The sequence below is a fragment of the Microcebus murinus genome, chromosome 4, assembly GCF_040939455.1.
Source record: "Microcebus murinus isolate Inina chromosome 4, M.murinus_Inina_mat1.0, whole genome shotgun sequence".
NCBI lineage: Eukaryota > Metazoa > Chordata > Mammalia > Primates > Cheirogaleidae > Microcebus > Microcebus murinus.
The window spans coordinates 7,628,872-7,649,063 of NC_134107.1; the positions used below are offsets into that span (position 1 = coordinate 7,628,872).

The 20,192-nt window shown below is 43.7% G+C and overlaps 1 protein-coding gene across 8 annotated transcripts in view; it reads right to left on the bottom strand.

The window, feature by feature from the left end:
- The window catches only part of PC (pyruvate carboxylase), a 100,309-nt gene that overhangs the window by 66,474 nt on the left and 13,643 nt on the right, over nucleotides 1-20,192 (bottom strand). For 3 of the 8 annotated variants that reach the window (XM_012757594.3, XM_012757592.3, XM_012757593.3), the window contains one exon: nucleotides 2,403-2,546. The exons of 3 other annotated variants lie outside the window; for them this stretch is intronic. In XM_012757594.3, the coding sequence (XP_012613048.1) occupies nucleotides 2,403-2,441 (39 nt within the window). In that variant the 5' untranslated portion in view covers nucleotides 2,442-2,546. Of the gene's footprint in view, nucleotides 1-2,402; nucleotides 2,547-6,328; nucleotides 6,774-20,192 lie in introns of those variants that run through there. 2 more of the 8 variants (XM_012757595.2, XM_012757596.3) reach the window with 2 other exon arrangements.

Below are 20,192 nucleotides of genomic sequence, written 5' to 3' on the forward strand. Positions count from 1 at the left end.
TATCCCTGCCCAATCTCTCTTGGTAAGGTCAATAGGTAAGAAGCCAGGAAGAAAGAAAGCAGGAAGAGCTGCTAGTTCTTTGAGGGAAGGACTGAGCCTGGCCCATAGCAAAGGCTCCAAAAATGTGAGGAAAGAACAAACCTAGATAATCTACAAATTGATAATCTGCAGCCAGGCAAGAAAGCATTTCATTCAACTTGAAACAGACCCTGTCCCTTTGAGGCATATCTGCCATCACCTCCAATGACACTCCCAGGGGCTGGTTAACAGTGTGCCACACCGGTCCCAGTGGGGAGGGGCTCACCAGGCCACAGCTCCAGTGAGACTCCAGCCAGGGAGGGAATGGGTGGAGAGGCCATGGCTCCTCCCACCCTCCACTCCATCACACAGGGCGAGTAGCTGAGTCTCCAAACCCTGCCTAAGGTTCCCTGTGTTCTGCCAAGATCCACACCCGGACGCTGCCTGCTGTGGGAGGCAGATAACCATGGTGGGAGGGAGGCTTCCCCAGGACCGGCACAGGGTTAGTGCACTCTCATCATCCACTGCGCTTTGCATTTGCAGCACTGGGCACAGCTGTAATTGAACAGGAAGTGGCCTTCTGCCTCTCTCCTCTGATGACAGGACACAGCACTGGGGCCTTTTCCCTGCTGTGTCTCCAGGGAGACATGTGTGTATGTAGCTTGGGGCCTAGAACACATCGCGCTCTGTAAATAGCTGTAGAGCAAAGCAAGTCCTCCCTCAGCTGCACAGCAGCCCCACGAAGCTGACAGCCAGCTGCAGGCCACTCCGTGCCCAGTGATCATGCAGAGACCAAGGGCTCCTGCAGTGACTCGGCTCCATCCCGCAGAGGGCTGTGCCAGGGCCCTCCCCTCAGGGGGAGCTCCTAGGAGAGGGGCCGTAGGCCTCAGAGGCAGCACTCCAGGTTGGGAGACTTCCACAACACATCCCAAAGTCTCGTGCCAAAGGCACAGAGGATAACTAGGCAGAAATCCTGGGCCCACTGGGGGAGCCTGGTTCCAGTCCCCTGAAACTCCAATTTGGCTCGGCCTCCCTTCTTCCGCAGTCCTTCCAGGCACCAGCCCTGTTCGTACCTTTCAGCATCCCAAGCTCAGCACTAATCACCCCTGGCTGCCCTGTCTTTCCTCCAGCGCTCTCCAGCTCTTCAGCAGGAAGTCCTCACCCTTCTGCTTCAGTCCTTCCTCCTCCTCGCCCTCTAAAACAAGCACGCCAACCCATATATCTTCTAGCTACTGGTTCTACTGGAACTCACGCCACTGCTGTTGGAGCTCAGCCCAAACAAATGACCTCAGGCAGGGGCCGATCTCTTCCCGGGGAAGGGGCACAGTTCCATTCACCAGTCTTCACAGAACGACCTGGGCCAGCCCTTGTAGTCTGCCCTTAGCGCTTCCCAGTGTAGGTCGGGCCAGGCCCACAGCCATGGACAGAAGGCCTGTGTCACTCATAGCCAAGAGTTAAGGAGCACCTCACTGCATAAGTGACACAGCCAGCTACAGGCAGCAGGTCACTCATTCTAGCTTCCGGTGAACCTGAATCCCTAGGAGCTGCCTGAGACCAAGGCTTACTCACGTTGGGCTCTGCAAGGCCTAACAGAGCAAATATCCAAGTAGGAACCAGGTGGTTATAGTACAGATAAACCCTGAAGGGAAAAAAACATGGCACTGCAGGAAATAAGATTTGGTGGCAGAAAATCTGGATCCCAGCCCTGGTTCTTTGTGACCTTGGGCAAATCATCTACAAAACAAGATTCCTAATCTCCCCACCTACCCCTCCACCCCACCCCCCAGAAATGTATGTGAAAGTAGTTTTCTTATCAGAAGGGTATGTGCAAATCGGTATAGGTTTCCAGAGATGGCCTCTCACCCCTTCCTACCCAGGATAAAGGAGTTCAAGGGTATGGAGAATTGATAAGTTAATAAAAGAGGTCAAGTCCGAAATTCTAGAACTAAGCTCTAAGGAAAACTGGAACCAGGACAGGCAAGGCCAATCTTATTTTATAGGTTGATGTTTGTTGCTTCATACACTGTCTTCAGGATCTGCCTCATGTGTGCTTTTTGCCTTGGCTAGACTTAAGCATCAGAATATCTAACACTGACAACAGTGCACGTCCACTGCCCCGGTGTACATGACAGAGTTACCAACAAGGGAGAAAGATCTGGAAAACTGTTGGCATTCTATATAATAATGGAGAGATTGTTTAGCCTGAACTTGGGTGACCTGGGTCAAGAGGTGACTTAGCCTCAGCCTTCTGGGCTAGCAATACTCACAGCCTAGGGTGGGCTGCAGGAAAGATCTTCCAAGGGCGGCCTAGAACCTGGGATGGTCCAGGAAGACCTCCTGCTACAGGAAGGGGACAAACTGGACGCTGGTTAGCTCTCCCCTACCTTAGCATGTCTTCTTATCCCTGATGGAGCACCCACCATCAAGTGCAAAATCTTTAGTCACATGCCCAGGTCCCTTCCCTCACAGCAGCCTGTGAGCTCTCTAAGTGGTGAGGGAAACAGCAAGTAGAATCCTTTTTCTTCTTCCTAAAGAATTTTGCATTAAAGAAAAATTCATTTGCAAGGTAATTATAACAGAATTCCTCCCTCCACCCGCAACTCCTATAGAAGGGAGGTAAACAAGCCACCATGTCTTGAGCCCAGTAGAACTGACTGTGCTATTAACATTCTACTTCCAACATTCTCTTTCTGGGGCTGTGGGTGTGGAGATGAGAGGCAGAAGAATAAATAAAAGATTTCTCCAGCCCCTAAACTGCACCGAGCATGTGTGACACCCAGATATTCCCTTCACCCTAGCTTCAAAGCAGAGCCCCAGCCAAGTGGAGAAGGCCCAGGAGAGGACAGCAGCACTCAGGACTCCTCCCTGGAGGATCTCCTCTCTCCAGAAGTTCCTCTAAGGAGGCAGTTCAGGGAGGAGCTAGACCAAGCCCAATAAGCCTCCAGCACCCATATAAACTTAAGAAGGCTTCAGGAGGGTCCCTGCAAGATACTCTTAGAATCCTGGGCCCAAGCAGACTATCTCAGGCCTTACGAGTTAGTCTCAAAAGGTAAAATGAATGGAGAAATTTTTGCTATTTTCAAATTCTCCCTTCACTCACACCCTTAAAGAGCACTTTTGCAGAGTCCTGAGTGGGGCCTGTTGGCAGATGGTAGAGACTCTCCCGAGACCTCCAGGAGCTTGACAAGCTGGGAAGAAATGAGAAGCCGTTGGCTGGCAAGGAGGGGCAGGGTAGTGTAGCAACAACAGTGTAGTGACAACAGTCAAATGGACTCCAGAGCAGTGGCAGTGAGTGAATGGACCAATCTTGACAATCTGTTCTAGGAACAGCAAACAGATAACAAGGAAGAGGAGAGGGATCTAAAATCCCAAGGCTGAGAAAAGAATCAGGTATGGCAGTGAGAGGCCTGGGCTAGGTACCCCCTTTGCATAAGAATTAAAATCTAGGCCTTAATTCTTTGGGAAAGAGATACTGTATTACTTGAGAGGAATACCTGGGTTTATGAAATGGGTATCGGGTCAAAGGCACATCAGTGATCCAGACTTCTCCAAGTGATAGTGGTATGAAAATAGCAGATACAGTCTTGAAAATGTAGTTTACCACAGTGCCTGGCACAAAACGCTTCTTGAATGAATATATGAATGAATGGACTCAGAATGAGGCTGGTTCAATCTGAAGTAGTCAGATTAGCAGAGGCTGAGAAAAGGTGTAAGTAATAAGGGACCACCCAGAGCATACCACACAGGGGGCAGAGAAAGGGGAAGGGAGGAGGGGAAAGGCAAGGGAGATGTTCTTCTCAGACTCCACATCCAACAAAGTGAACCTTGGTGAAAGGTGCCAGGCTACTCACTAGCAGATTCACCCAGCATCCCTGGCATCTTCCTACGGGCAACAGAAGATTCTGTCTTCTTTTTCCTGCCACAAACCCCTGCTTAACAGCTGGCTAGGAAGGAAAGTGTGAAACTAGGATTCAATTTTGGAAGGAAGATCCAGAATTCGGAAGACGAAGCTGGGACAAGTGGAGAGGGATGGGAAAATGTGCATGGACCTAACGCCAGAGAAAGTGGCAGTCCCTGAAAGGCCTGTCTCCTGGGGACCTGTCTGGAGCTTCAGAAAGGACAGAGGGCCAACTCTACACAATGGCATCCCATCAACCCCAAGAATCTCAGGGCCATTTCTTCACCTTCACTGCACGCTCCCTCCAAGCAGCCTCACCCCCCTTCCTTCAACTGGTATCAGAACTCAGTCCTTCTCAAGTAATCAAGCTAGGCCTGCCTCCAAATTTAATGTGTTCAATGCACAGAAATACAGGCATGTGACAAAGGAAATGTAGCCAAGGACAAGATGTCTCGTGTGACCCTTGGCTCAACTGCCACCTGACTGCATCCATTTATACATTTGTTTTCTGGGTGTCGTGAGGAAGACAACCCACTTACACTAGGGCAACAAGGAGTATGAAAACAACCCTGCTAAAAAACTCAGCTGCTTGCTAAAAAAACTTCTTTACATTTCTTCAAACCCTTGGGCCAGATTATCTTTATCTTCACTATTGCCTTCAAGAAGCAGTATTTTGAGAGGAAATAAAAGGAAAAAGAAAACAGAGGCCAAGGATAATTTTGTAAAACAGATAAGAACCAAGATGTCTGAGCAAAGAACCTGTTCCTAGACCCCAGGCATCTTGTCGGATCCTACTGGGGTAGGAAAAATAAAAGGAAGCTAAAGCCTTTGCAAAGGACACAAGCACAGAAATGACAAAGAAAACCTGGGGCCATTTGGAGAAATAAAAGCAGAGACATGCAGTCTTCTCAAGGGGAGGCGAGCTCTGTTCTGCTGCAGCAGTGGCACCATGCAAGGCAGGCCTGGGCGCAGGCGGGACTCAGAGAAGTGAGTCTGATCTGAGCTCTGCCACTGTCCAGCTGGATGATCGTGGACAAGTAGTTCCTTCCTCTCCTCAGAGCCTCAGTTTCTCCAAGGTAACACTTTTTACTTCCAGGATTGTTGTAAAGAAGAAGAGATAATAAAGAGACCCCTGGATTTTTCAAACTGATGCTTTTGTAAATAAATAACAGACCCCAAGAAAGTGGAATAAATTTAGTTGCCATCATTATTAGATGCCATCATCATTATCATTAGATGCCAATATTATTTTACTGTCATATTCTTTAATGTAAATTTAGCTCTAAATAAGGAAAAATATTGAGGCCAGGAGTTCAAGACCAGCCTGGGTGATATAACAAGACCCCATCTCAGTGCATGAAACAATAAAAACCAATTAGCCAGGCAGGGTGGTACACACTTATAGTCCCAGCTACTCAGGAGACTGAGGCAGGAGGATCACTTGAGCCCAAGAGTTCCAGGATGCAGTGAGCCAGGATCACACCACTGTACTCCAGCCTGGACGACAGAGCAACACTCTACCTCAATCAATCCATCAACCAATCAGAAAAAACCAACCAGCAGATACAAAACCACCCAAGAATTTTGATCTCATTTTCCCAATACTTTGGAACTGTCCCTGAGAATTTTAGACTAACAAGGCTCTACAAAGAGAAAGCTGCCTAACCCTACATCATTCACTAAGTGGTTCCTTCCCTCACCTCCTGCTAAGTTAAATAGGAAAAAAGAGACCCACAATCTTCCTCATTACAATTCCCTGTGTTCATGAATGAGATGAGGGGTCCCTTCATCTGCATAAAGCCCAGCCAGCACTGACAATCCCGGAACAGACTCACTGAATTAGTAAAGGGGTTTTGGTCGGTCTTAACTTAAATCCGAGAGGAGAGTGTTGGGTTTGAAATCTAAACAAACAGAATATTGACAAGAAAGATAAAGAGACAGCTACAGACAGATGTACTTTCATTCAACAAATAACTGCCTCATCCTATGAGTAAAACATTCTTTCAGTCATCAGCACTAGTTGGAAAAAGCAAGGAGCCCAGCTCTTTTGGACACGCATACTCAACTCCAATGAAAGTACCTGGTCTCCACGCAGAAGTAAAACTCAGCAGAAATCAAGCAGGTGGGAGGCAGGAGGAGGGGATGTAAATTAGGGGTAAATTCACACCTAATGGGTACAATGCACACTATCTGGGTGAAGGGCACACTTGTAACTTTGACTCAAACAGTACAAAAACAAATAATGTAACCAAAATGTGCATACCCCCATAATATTTTGAAATGAAAAAAAAAAAAAAAAAAAAAAAGTAGTACCTGGTCTTCCTCTGCTCCACCCTTTCATTTCCTGTCTCTGGCCTAGACCCCAGACCCCTGCCTACATGGCTGCAAGTGACAGGGACACAAGTTGTTTACCATTCACAAGGAAGCCAGAAGCCATCAGACAACTGGTGAAAATGAGGCTTCTCCATCACTGGAAAGGCCTGTAAGTTTCACTTCATTTCCTGGGCTGTAACCCTGACTCTGCTGAATAATCTTGTCCAGGTTTGCTGTTAGCACAAATGAAGTTTCAGACAAGGACACAGATATGAGATCATTCTAGTTCCTGGAAAAATAACTCTGAAGAGAAAAGCAAGGCACAGGTCAGTAACACTAGCTTTGTAAACAGAGAACGGCCCACCATGACTGCCATGTTCCGTCTCCAGGTATGCTGAGCAATGACAGTGGGGCAGGGAACGGAGACCAGTAAGAAGTCAGGCTAGTGAATGGCTCTGTTGCACAACAAAGGAAAAGGGACAAGAACCCTAGAAGTCCATTCCTTCCCTTCTGCAAAAGAGCTATGTAATACATAAGTGTTTTACATGGGTCACACAAAAGCACACAGCTTTAGAATGTCAGAAAATTTCGAGGCAAAAAAAAAAAAAGAGAGAGAGAAAAAAAGTTAGAAATTAAGGATGTTGACTTAGCAGAACAAATAACAAATACTCTACTTATGCTTCCTTCTTATTTGCAAACAAGATAGACATATCTTTGGACAAAATGACAGTGGCATCCTAGACTCCTGTCTCAGAGAAGGCATCTAAGAAGCTACCTGGAAGAAAATGATGAAACTCAAGATGCAGAAAAGAAAATGAAAAGAAGGATATGGCAGATAGATATGAAGCACATTCCTTTGCAAATGTGGAATTGTTGAGGCCTCTAAAAGACAAGGACCAAGCAAGGCATTCTCTGAATTGATTACACTTAGCAGATACTACCTTTATGATCAGAAAAGGCAAGCAAACTATTTTCTATTTGGAAAAAAATATAAACATAGCTTACAAATGTAAAAGGCACATAATTTAAGGGATATTATCTTCTTGCAAATACTCTGGAATAGTAGGTAATTATCCACACTAATGAAATGGGAATAACAAGCATAGATAACTCAATAAATATTTATGGAGTATTTCTTAAGTGCCTGGCATAGTGTAGGAAGTAGGATTTTTAAAAAAATATTAAACTTTGAAAGCAAAGCTTACCATTATCAATAATCACAAAATCCTGGAAATAATCCAAATGCTCTACAGTAGGCAAATGATTAAACAAATTATGGTAAGTCAATACGACCCGAGACTGGGGACATGACTAGAATCGTTTGGCACATGGTCCTAATAATGCACACACTCTGGTTACAAGTACTACACAATTCAGTGGTTTTTAGCATATTTACAATGTTGTGCGACCATCACCACTATATAATTCCAGGACATTTTCATCACTCCAAAAAAGAAACTTGAACCAATAACTGTCATTCCCCATCCCCAATCCCCTGGTAACCACTAATCTGCTTTCCATCTCTACAGATCTGCCTATTCCAGATATTTCATAAAAATTTCATACACCATGTGGCCTGTTTGTGTCTGGCTTTTTTCACTTAGCACAATATTTTCATAGTTCATACATATGGTATCAGGTGTCAGAACTTCATCCCTTTATGGCTGAATAACATTCCACTGCATGGATAGACCACATTTTGTTTATCCGTTCATTGGTTGATGAACACTTGGGTTGTTTCCACTTTTTGGCTCTTTTGAATAATACTGCTATGAATATTCATACATAAGTAACTTTTTTTTTTTTTTTTTGAGACAGACTCTCGGTCTATTGCCTGGGCTAGAGTGCCATGGCATCAGCCTAACTCATAGCAACCTCAAACTCCTGGGCTCAAACGATCCCCCTGCCTCAGCTTCCCAATTAGCTGGGACTACAGATGTGTGCCACCATGCCTGGCTAATTTTTTCTATTTTTAGTAGGGTCTCACTCTTACTCAGGCTTGTCTAAAACTCCTGAGCTCAAGCAATCTTCCCACCTCGGCCTCCCAGAGTGCTAGGATTACAGGCATGAGCCACCACACCCAGCAGTAACATTTTAAATATATAACTTTTTAACCATCTAGGCTGGCCTCCCTAGTTATGCTTTAATTAGTCAAGGACTTGAACCCAACAGTATGACTCTACAGCTTGACTCCCAGTCATGTCCATGTACTCCTCTCCATTTCTATTCTTTAACATAGAAGGTATACAGCAGCCCAGCAATACACTAGAGGGCAGGGGGAAACAGCAGAAATGTAAAAGTCTATTAAAAATCAGCCAGGTATGGTGGCACGCCTATAGTCTCAGCTACTAGAAAGGTCTGGATTACTTGAGCCTAAGAGTTTGAGACCAGCCTGGGCAACACAGCAAGACTCCATCTCTTAAAAAAAGAAAGGATAAATAATTTTAAAAATCAATACATATGAAGGACCAGTTACATGGACAGAAACAACCTGATCATCTGTATTCCCTCCTATCTCCATAGCCCAGTAGAAGAGATTTTACAGTAATCAATAGGAAACTCTGCAGGCTGCCCTTTTGGAGACTTCAGTGAAACAGGGATGTTATTACACAAATCCACACTGCTGTGAGCTTAAATGAGACAAAGGGGATGTCAGGTGGGCAAGTTCTTACTCAACCCCAGGCACACAAAGAGCTCACAGTAAAGGTTAATTTGTTCATCAAGTAAAGGACAGAATTTGGGATGCTAACTTCGGGTTCTGCTTTGCCCACTTGACAGGGCTGGATAGTGTCAGGCCAGCTCACAGGGAGAGGGTAGTAAGGAATGCAAAAGACCAGATCGTGGGAAACAAATGTTTATAGAATCAGGACTGAGAGAAAGAAGAGAAAACATAAGAGGAGGAGAAATGTACATGAAGAAACGGAGAGAAATAAGTTCTAAGACTGACAATAAAAGCAAACATATTAGGCTGGGTGCAGTGTGGCTCATGCCTGTAATCCTGGCACTCTGGGAGGCCAAGGCAGGAGGATCACTCGAGGTCAGGAGTTTGAGACCAGCCTGAGCAAGAGCGAGACCCCCGTCCCCACTAAAAAATAGAAAGAAATTAGCTGGACAACCAAAATGTATGTGTATATATATGTGTGTGTGTATATATGTATATATATACACATATATATGTATGTATACATATATATACATATATGTATGTATACATATATGTACACACACACATACATATACATATACATATACATATACATATACATATACATATACATATACATATACATATGGGGGGGTATATATAAATTAGCCGGGCATGGTGGCACCTGACTGTAGTTCCAGCTACTCAGGAGGCTGAGGCAGGAGGATAGCTTGAGCCCAGGAGTTTGAGGTTGCCGTGAGCTAGGCTAACACCAGGGCACTCTAGCTCAGGCAACAGAGTGAAACTCTGTCTCAAAAAAAACAAAACAAAACAAAACAAACAAGGATCAGGCCAGCTTGAAATTAACATCTACCAACATGGATTTGGCAGTGGCAAAAATGACAATGGGGCATTCACACAGTCTACCCAAGAGCACAATACATGTGAAGATTATTATGAGGAATTTCAGAAATCAAAAGGCTAAAATAGAATATTTAGAAAGAGCACTATGTGAAAGTAGGAAATTTGCAACCAGGGACAAGGGGGATAAGGATCTGAACTAGAGTAATATCATAAAACCCTCCCTTAAGACATTTATTAATTGCCTGTGTGCTATTCCTGCTCCCTAAGCAACCCTATCTATACACCACTGACTGCTAGAGTGGACCTGGCCCCACATAAGACCTACTTGGTACAGATGGGTCAACCACAGATCTTTAAAACCAGAAGGAGCAGATTGTGGAGATGCCGTCTCCCATTACAAATTTGCAAAGCAGTCTCCTGGGACAAATCAGTGTCATATGAGTTTGAAACAATAAGTCTGATTCCTGACCCAGGCATCAAATTCTGGGGGAGTGGTCCAAACTAATTCCATAACATCACTGTGGTACTGGTGGCCTTACACCTCAAGTGTGAAGCCAAGGCCCCCTGAGAGTGGAGGCCATACCCCTAGGGATGCAAGGGCCCCATCTCAAAAGCACTGAGAGTTTTTTCCAGTTGGACTAGATAACCACCCATGCCTCCTGCCGAAAATAACTGAAAGTGTTGGCTAAAATATATGTAATACATACATATACATAAACTAATATATATTTGCTTAAATTTTTTCTTAAAAGCATAGACAAGTTAGTAAGAAAATAAGAAACACTCAGGCCAAAACCAAAGAGGAGCCAGAAACCCAGAAGGGAAAGTAAACGCTGCAGCTTTTACCTCGAAGGCATTTGCACAACCAGGCAAACCCGAAATCTAAGATATCACTGGCAGTGAAGTTGGGACGTCCAAAGGATATCCCCACAAGGTAAGAGTGAACCAGAAATAAACCTGATCTACTGCTCCCTGCCCCAAAAAACTATGTGCAAGAAAAATCAACTGTCTGAATCCTTGTCACTAAGCAACTGGGGGGAAAAAATCACCCAAAGAAGTTGCAATCACAAGGCAGCCCTCAGACAGATAAGTAGTACAAATTTCCACTACCTGAGTGATTAGAAAATACTCAATGTTCTGTACTGCTGCTGGGAAGAAGGGCAAATTAATACAGCCACACTGGCAAAGGGTTTTGAATAACCTAGAAAAGTTAGACATGCCAGCAATTCCATTCCTAGTTTACACTCTGGAGAAACTCTTGCTCATGTGCACCAGAAGCCATGTACAAGAATGTTCATAGCAGTGTTGCTCCTAAGAGCAAAAAAAATAGAAGTAGACCAAGGGCCTCTTGGCCGTAGAAAGGATGACTACAGCGTGGCACAGTCACACAGTGGAAAGCTCTACAGCAAGACGGACCTACGTGCAGTCACGTGATGGATCACAAACGTAACGCTAAGCAAGTCACAGAAATCTACAGTAGGATTCCATGTCTAGGATGTTGAAAACCAGGTAAAAGGAAACAGTAAGTTACTTCAAGATTGGTCGTACTGGGAAAACTAACAAGAAAATCAAGAGAACGATCATCGCAAAAGCTGTGGGGGTAAGGGCTTCAACTGGGAAGGGCGCACGGGGGCTTATATGGTCCTATCCTTAACCTGGGGAATGGGAGCACTGATGTTCACTTTATTATTTTGTTTTAATGTACATATGTTTTACATATGTCTTCTATAAGTGTACTTCTATAAGTACAGATTTTGCAATAAACAAATTGTAAAAACAAAAAAGAGACCATGGAATGCCACACAGCTGTTAAAGAGAGCAGCAGACTTATCTGTGCTGACCTGGGAAAATCTCCAAGATCCACAGATAAGTAAAAAGGGCATGGGGCAGAGAGAGTGTAGGAGGAAAAAAACACTATAAATCTCTTTCCATTTTAAATGGACAAACCATCTCTAAAAGATTAGACAAAACAATGTACCAGACATGGGCTCTAGGGAAGGGAAATGGGTTACTGGAGAGAGAGAATAAAATGAGACTTTTAGACATTTAAATGTGTGTACCAGGTGCAAATGTTATGTAGCTAAAGTAACTTTCACACTGACTCTTTGTGTTACCACTTGATAACCTGTTAAAAGACTATTAGGTTCAAGGGCAGAGTCTCTGAAGGAGGCACATGGGTCACACCTGGGCTCCTCTGCTCATCAGTAAAATGTGGCACCAGAGCTCAATTTAGAGTAGGGAAGGCACACCATCGTGTTATGTGATTTCACTGGGAGGGCAGATCTTCAACCCATCCAAGCCAGGGTCCCACAAAGACCCCCTTGGTTGGACTCCACCAACGACTAAACTCTTGGCCTTACTCTGCTGGGTTGGCTGACCTGGGACAAATCTCTCAAAGATGCAGTGGCTGAAATGTCCCTTTGGGGCTATAAATCTGGTAGGATTGGCTGCATTTGCCCTTTGCCCCAGAAATGAGCTTAATCTGGCCCCAGAGGGAAAAGCCTCCCATAAGCTGTGTGTCCTCTCCAGCTGGAGGAGCAGCCATCGGGGAAAGAAACCTGACTCAAAGCTGTAAAAACAACAGAGGCCAGACACAGGACTAGGCACAGATCTTTTCTCAGGAGGTAAAGCATACCGTCCCTTATCTTGCAAATTAGGTCTCCACGGACTTCCCCTCTTGGTAGCAGATCTCCTGTCTTTCCTCCTGATCAAATCCCATTCCAAAGTCCCAGCACAGAAACCATGAACATCAAGTAGGCGGGAGAAACATAGAAACAAGAGTTATAAATCATATTTTCAGTCTTCTAGGATAATCTCTCTCTCCAAAAAAATGCAACACAAAACCTAAACCTCTCATGTCTATTATAACATCCACAAATAGACTGTTTTGCGAAGTGTAAATCCACTTGCTAGGAGGTGGTTTCAGCTTCCACCCAGCCTGCCCCGGAATCAAAGAGAAAGCTCCAAGTACCTGATTAGCTCTTCCGAGGGCCTCAGCCCCCCCACCCCAGCCTCACAAACAGCAGGAGGCTCAGCACACAGATGGGGTGTGTGCTGTCTCATCTAGAAACTGTCAGGAGGAAAAGGCAGGCACTGAGAGCTAAGAACTGGAGAAAATCAGCTCAATAATCCTCAGACTATCAGACTTTTCTCCTCTCTGGGTGACACTTTCTCCAGGTAAATTCTCAGAGAAAACTGCTCTGGTTTAAAGCTCACTCAATTTTCTCAAAAATTCTGAGTTGGGCTTAATAGCCCATCTCCAAAGATGGTATCCAATTCCCTGTTTCTATCTGCCTCTCCACTTTTTCCCTAACCCCAGGTCCTAGGGTCAAATACCTTTTGCTGTATGAATGGGATCGCTTTTCCAGCTCTGCATGTCAAGATGAAGACAGAGTTGCAAATTAGAGCTCTCCTATTCCTCCCTTCACTTCACCCCAAGACAACTTCCCTTTTGTGACACTTGACATCTGCCTCTTCCCATTGCAACTACTGGCCTAGTCCCACTATATTCCCTACATTCCACACTGAGATGACCCCCACCTCGCTCCTGACTCTCCTCATTCCTGGTCAGCCTGCCCACCACTTCCAGAAGTTTTCCAAAATCACATCCACCTCTAGGTAGTTCCCAGCTCAAGCATCTTGGGGACTTCTTATCTCAAATCCCAACATGCAGCTGGGATGCACATAATGAATCTCTGGCCCTAAGGCTCCCTACCCCCCCAACCAGTACATTCTTCCAACAGTGCTTCCTAAGTGCAGGCCCTGTGCATTCAGCAGGGATCAATCACACAACTCTCCACCCTCTAGGGCAGGGGTCCTCAAACTTTTTAAACAGGAGGCCAGTTCACTGTCCCTCAGACCATTGGAGGGCTGGACTAAGTTTAAAAAAAACTATGAACAAATTCCTGTGCACACTGCACATATCTTATTTTGAAGTAAAAAACAAACAAGCAAAAACACCCACATGTGGCCCACGGGTCATAGTTTGAGGACACCTGCTCTAGGGCTTCCGTTGCCTCCCTTAGTACCAGTGAGGCTGGTGCATCACCCTTTGCCCCTGCCTGGCTTTTCTTTCCACCATGACTGCTCAGTGTGCCACTGCCTGGTACCCTGCCCTCCTATCAACCCAAATATGACAACACACTCAAGGGCCAGCTCTTCCAAGAAGTCTTTCCCGAGTAATCCCACCCACCTGGTGGAGTCCCCTGGTCTTGCAGGTCCTTGGACTCCCATGTCCTACTCTGCACAATGAGTTCCTCTGTGGCCGCTCTCCATTGGTGCCATTTACATAGCCACCATAGGCTGATCACAGTCAGTTACAGACTGAATTCCTTGTTCTACTACTTTCTGCCCTTCTCACTACCGCACTTGACTATTCTAACAAAAATTTTTTTAAATAAAAACATAGCCACCATCACAACATGTTCAATGGGTAGCAGGCAAAACACTGTCACTTTGCGTTAAGTTATTTCATTTGATCTCCTGCAACAGCTCCATGAGGAAGGTCTTATTGTTCCTATTTTATAGATGAGGAAACCAAATTTCAAAGACGCTAAGGAACTTGCCAGAGATGACACGGCTGGTCAAGGACTAAGCCAGAATTCCACCCTGTCCGCCTGACTCCAGAGCCCATGCTCTGAATTACCACTACACCACTTGCCTGGTAACTCCCTGTATGTGTTTATGCATTTAGCATCTTACCTGGCACAGAGACAGCACTTGATAAATAGTCACTATGACTATTCCATGATAACCAGTCACTACCTCAACGAGAATATATTCTGCCCCAGCACACACATTCCTTCTCTCCAACCACGGGATCAGTGACTGAGGGCAAAAGGCCACCCTGTCAGATCCAATTGTGGCCTTCCAGCATCTGGTAAAGAGCTGTGCATGCCACAGATGCACAGCAAATGCTTGAGGGAAAAACAATTTCTTGCAATACTGTACAGTAATGATTTCTGCCCTTCTTAAACCATTCAATCAACTGACAAAACTCAGGATTGGATCGTAGGGAATGTATTCTGCAAGATATTGAAATTGCCATTTAAGAATATCAGAAGTAAGGCTGGGTGCGGTGGCTCACGCCTGTAATCCTAGCTCTCTGGGAGGCCGAGGCGGGCGGATTGCTCGAGGTCAGGAGTTCGAAACCAGCCTGAGCAAGAGCGAGACCCTGTCTCTACTATAAATAGAAAGAAATTAATTGGACAACTAATATAGATAGAAAAAATTAGCCGGGCATGGTGGCGCACATGCCTGTAGTCCCAGCTACTTGGGAGGCTGAGGCAGAAGGATTGCTTGAGCCCAGGAGTTTGACAAGGTTGCTGTGAGCTAGGCTGACGCCACGGCACTCACTCTAGCCTGGGCAACAAAGTGAGACTCTGTCCCACAAAAAAAAAAAAAATCAGAAGTAAAAAGCGATGGAAATATGGCTCAGCTCAGCAAAAACACGAACAGCTGTTTTGCAACTAGCTCCAATGGGGTAGTCAAAGCTGGGGTGGCTGAGCAAAAGCTTAAGGCCACACGGCAAGGCCCCACCCTCAATGGGGAGGTAGACTCTGACTTGGACACAAGCCCATGTGACAACAAACGGCTCCTGTGATAGAAGCTGAAAATACACATCAAGTGATCAACTAAAGAAGGAAAGAGGGAGGGTTGCAGTCTTTTTAATCAGTGCGCTGTAACACTCTGCGACATCATATTCTAACATCCTGTGAACAGCAGGATGCTCTAAGAGCCCTAGGCCACGAATCAGGATTGCTCCAAAAGCCACAGGTAGAGAGCAGAGATTGGCTCTGCTTCTTCCCAGAGTAAGTCACTGAATCTCTCCGAACCTCAGGTAAGTCAGCCACACACAGGGAAACCACAACCATAACACGTATGGGGAAAGAGCTACACACATATAAACAGTATTATCAACAACAAAAGCAAAAGATTACCAGTAGTCAGCTCCACGTGGTGTCCTGGGGTGCCCAAGTTAAGATCAGACCTGAGCCCGATGGTGGCGCACACCTGTAATCCTAGCACTCTGGGAGGCCGAGGTGGGTGGATTGTTTGAGCTCAGCAGTTCGAGACCAGCCTGAGCAAGAGCAAGACCCGTCTCTACCAAAAATAGAAAGAAATTAATTGGCCAACTAAAAATATACATAGAAAAAATTAGCTGGGCATGGTGGCGCATGCTTGTAGTCCCTGCTACTAAGGAGGCTGAGGCAGGAGGATCACTTGAGCCCAGGAGTCTGAGGTTGCTGTGAACTAGGCTGACACCACTGCACTCTAGCCCAGGCAACAGAGTGAGACTCTGTCTCAAAAAAAAAAAAAAAAAAAAAAAAAAAAAAAAAATTAGACCTCAATATTTGTTGAAACCTCAATAGCTGATGGGTGGGAAAGAGGTCACAATTAAGTTATTGGCAATTGCTCTAATTTTCTTGAGGTAAAGGGAGCAAAACTTTTTTTCTCTGTATTATAATTCCTTTCTATCCCCATGCATTCAGTAAAATTTTGTGAAATGCCTGGTAATATTTTTAAAAGCTGCACTTTTGAGAAGTTATGAGCTAGGTCTGTTTGCATGTTTAAGGCAATACGGTCTGAGGACCAAGGCAAAGGCCCTGAGGCAGGAGAACTAGACGACATGCAGAAGAGAACAGTGGTCAACTTGCCAAGGAAATAACCACCCCAGACAAATTGCATTCATTTAATAACAAATATTTTTGAGCCCTTACTATGTTCTAGCCATGGTGGAACACACAGCATTCCTTGGGTAATTCTAGAAATACATAGGGAGGGGAACTTGGTAAAAGACAGACTTCTTGCAGGTCAAGTATAAAGGCAATTTGACCAATTGTTATTTACAGATTAAACTGACAAGTTATCCCTGAAGATGGAAGAAGTCAGGGTCGTCTATGACTCAAAGGTGAAATGATTATAGTTGAAGGTTTTGCCTGTGTGGCATTAATATTCATCCCACTGGCTTCTGAAGAGAAATGATCTGTTAATCTTAGCAAAGATGGCTTATATATGAGGAGTTGCTTATCTCTCACTTTCGAGATTTTTCATCTTTTTTTTTTTTTCTGAGACAGTCTCTCACTCTGTTGCCCGGGCTAGAGTGCTGTGGCGTCAGCCTAGCTCACAGCAACCTCAGACTCCTGGGCTCAAGCAATCCCACTGCCTGAGCCTACCAAGTAGCTGGGACTACAGGCATGCACCACCATGCCCGGCTAATTTTTTCTATATATTTTTAGTTGTCCAGCTAATTTCTTTCTATTTTTAGTAGAGACAGAGTCTTGCTCTTGCTCAGGCTGGTCCCTAACTCCTCAGCTCAAATGATCTTCCCACCTCAGCGTCCCAGAGTGCTAGGATTACAGGCGTGAGCCACCACACTCGGCCCATTTTTTTGCCTTTTGAAACTTTAATTATGAAATGCCTAGGTGTGTATCTCTGAGTTTATCGTAGTTGGAGTTCAATGAGCTTCTTGAACATATAATTTGTTTTTCAAATTTTGGAAATATCTGGCCATTATTTCTTCAAATATTCTTTCTCTTTAATCTCCTAGGACTCCCATCGTGCATATGTTGATTCACTTGAGGATGCTGCACGGGTCTCTGTGGCTCTGTTCATTTCCTCTCTTTCTTTCTGATCCTCAAACTGGATAATTTCAATGTGCCTCTCCTCAAGTTTGCTGATTCTTTCTTCTACCTGCTTGAATCTGCTGTTGAGCCCCTCTGGTGAATTTTTCACTTCAATTACTGTACTTCTCAACTCCAGATTTTCTATTTGGTTCTTTTTGTCATTTCTATTACTTATTAATAATTTCTATTTAGTGAGGCATTGTTCTCATATTTTCCTTTAACTCTTTAGACATATTTTAAATAGTTGATTTAAAGTTTTTGTCTATACGTTCCAACATCTGGGCTTTCTCGGGAACAGTTTCTATTGACTGCTTCTTTTCCTATAAATGAGCCAAACTTTCTTGTTTCTTTGCCGTACCTCATAATTTATTGTAGAAAACAAGAAAAATTTTTTCAGCCATTTTTCTTCAACAAACATCTCTTGGATTTTTGCAAGTCTCTGGTCAATTTCTAGAGTTCTAAAAAAGTGGGTTTTGACAATTTTTGCCAGTTTTCTCATTACTTTTATGGAGGAACAGCTTATTCTTTTTCTTTTTTTAAATTCTTTCCCCCTGTAATAGCTACAGTGAGAGGAACATCTTTCAAGAAGTCCTTGAGGCAGACATAGTGGCTCATGCCGATAATCCCAGCTACTCCAGAGGCTGGGGCAGGAGGATCACTTGAGGCCAGTTCAAGACCAGCCCAGGAGTCTCTTCTTTAGAGACTCCATCTCTAAAGAAATAATAAAAAAAAAAAACCTAGCTGGGTGTGGTGGCACAGCACTGTAGTCCCAGCTACTTGGGAGGCTGAGACGGAAGGATCCCTTGACTATGACTATGCTATTGCACTCCAGCCTGGGTGAGAGCAAGATCCTATCTTTAAAAAAAAAAAAAAGAAAGAAAGAAAAGAAATAAAAAGTCCTAACTGTGTTACTCTGCCATTCCCAGGAATCTATATCTAATATAGCATTTAGAAAGAGGTTTTCATGCCCAAAACAATTTTTGAAGAAGCAGGGTAAAAGAACAGAACTCTGATGGCTAAGTCCATTAATCTTAAGCATTCAATCTTAAGTCCCTGGTAGTATTAGAAATTGCACCCTTCTCTTATTTAAATTCTTTTAATAATTAAAATTAAGCCATACTGCAAAGAAAATGTTTTAAACATATAATTTTATAATTCTAGCATCCAGAAAAAAAATTTGGTATAGCATTCCAAAATAACCAAAAATGAGATGTTATACATTCTGTTTTATTATATACCTTTTTTGTGTAAAAGCATCATAGCTCTATGGTAACAAATTTACAGTGACAGCTTGATTAGGATACATGAGCTATTTTTAAATGCTGCATTGTATGACACCAAACAGATTGTATATGTAGCAACCTCTTTCTGACATACGTTTTAGTTAAGATTTCCCGTTTTCTGCTGTAATAACACTAATCTGAACAACCTCATGTTTGTATGCTTGTTCCATTATACTTTAGGTCACACTTCTAGAATTGGAATTGCTGTGTCAAATTATTTTCTTTTTAAGGTTTAGGTTTAATCTATGTACTACCCCCCTACCCGTTACCATTTAATGCCCTGCCCTATGGTGGAACACATTTTCCTCTCTCTGAGAGGAGTCTGTCACTCAGTGGCATCACGGCCCATCAAGGAGTATATACAGTCAGCCCTCCATATCCATGGTTCTGCATCCACAAATTCAACTGACCACAGATCAAAAACATTCAAAAAAATAAAATAGTATGATAAAAACTAATATAAATTAAAAACAATACAGAATAACAACTATTTGCATTGTATTAGGTATTATAAGTAATCTAGAGATGATTTCAAGTATATGGGAGGACGTGCATAGGTTATATGCAAATACTATGTCATTGATATCAGGGATGTGAGCATCCATGGATTTGGGTATCTGTGGGGGGTCCTGGAACGAGTTCTCTGCAGATACTGAGGGACGACTGTACTTTCAAACACTGTGTAGCACACAGTGCTCCTTCACTACCTGAAGGGGGAACACAAAGCCACAGGTGAGGAGAGACTATATGTAAAACTCTTATAAACACATACAAAAGAATGAATTTAAACCCTTACCTAATACCACATCCATGACCTAAATCTAAAACCTAAAACTAAAAAACTCACAGAAAAAAACAGAGGAAAAGCTTCATGACAGTAGCTTTGACAATGATTTCTTGGATATGACACCAAAGCTACAGGCAACAAAAAGCAAAGATAGACAAACTGGACATCATGAAAATTTTTAAATTTTGTGCATCAATCAAAAGAGTAAACAGGCAAACCACAGAATGGGAGAACTTATTTACAAATCATATATCTGACAAGGGATTAATATTCAGAATATACAGAGAACTTCTAAAATTCAACACCATAAAAACAAACAATCCGATTGAAAATGAGGAAAGGACTCTCCAAAGAAGGCATACAAATGGCCAATAAGCACATCAAAAGATGCTCAACATCACTAATCATTAGGGAAATGCAAGTCAAAACTACAACAGGATACCACCTCGCACCCTTGGCAAGGATGTGGAGAAATTGGAATCCTTGTGCACTGTTGGTGGGACTGTATTAATAAAATGGTGCAGTTGATGCAGAAAACAGCATGGCAGTTCTCAAAAAAATTAAAAATAGAATTACCATACGATCCAGCAATTCTGCTGAGTATATACCCAAAAGAATTGAAAGCAAAGTCTTACACCTATTTTCATAGCAGCATTATTCACAAAAGCTGAAACACAGGAACAACCCAAGTGTGTCTCTAGATGGATGAATGGATAAGTAAAATCCATACAATGGATAGAGCATTATTCAGCCTAAAAAA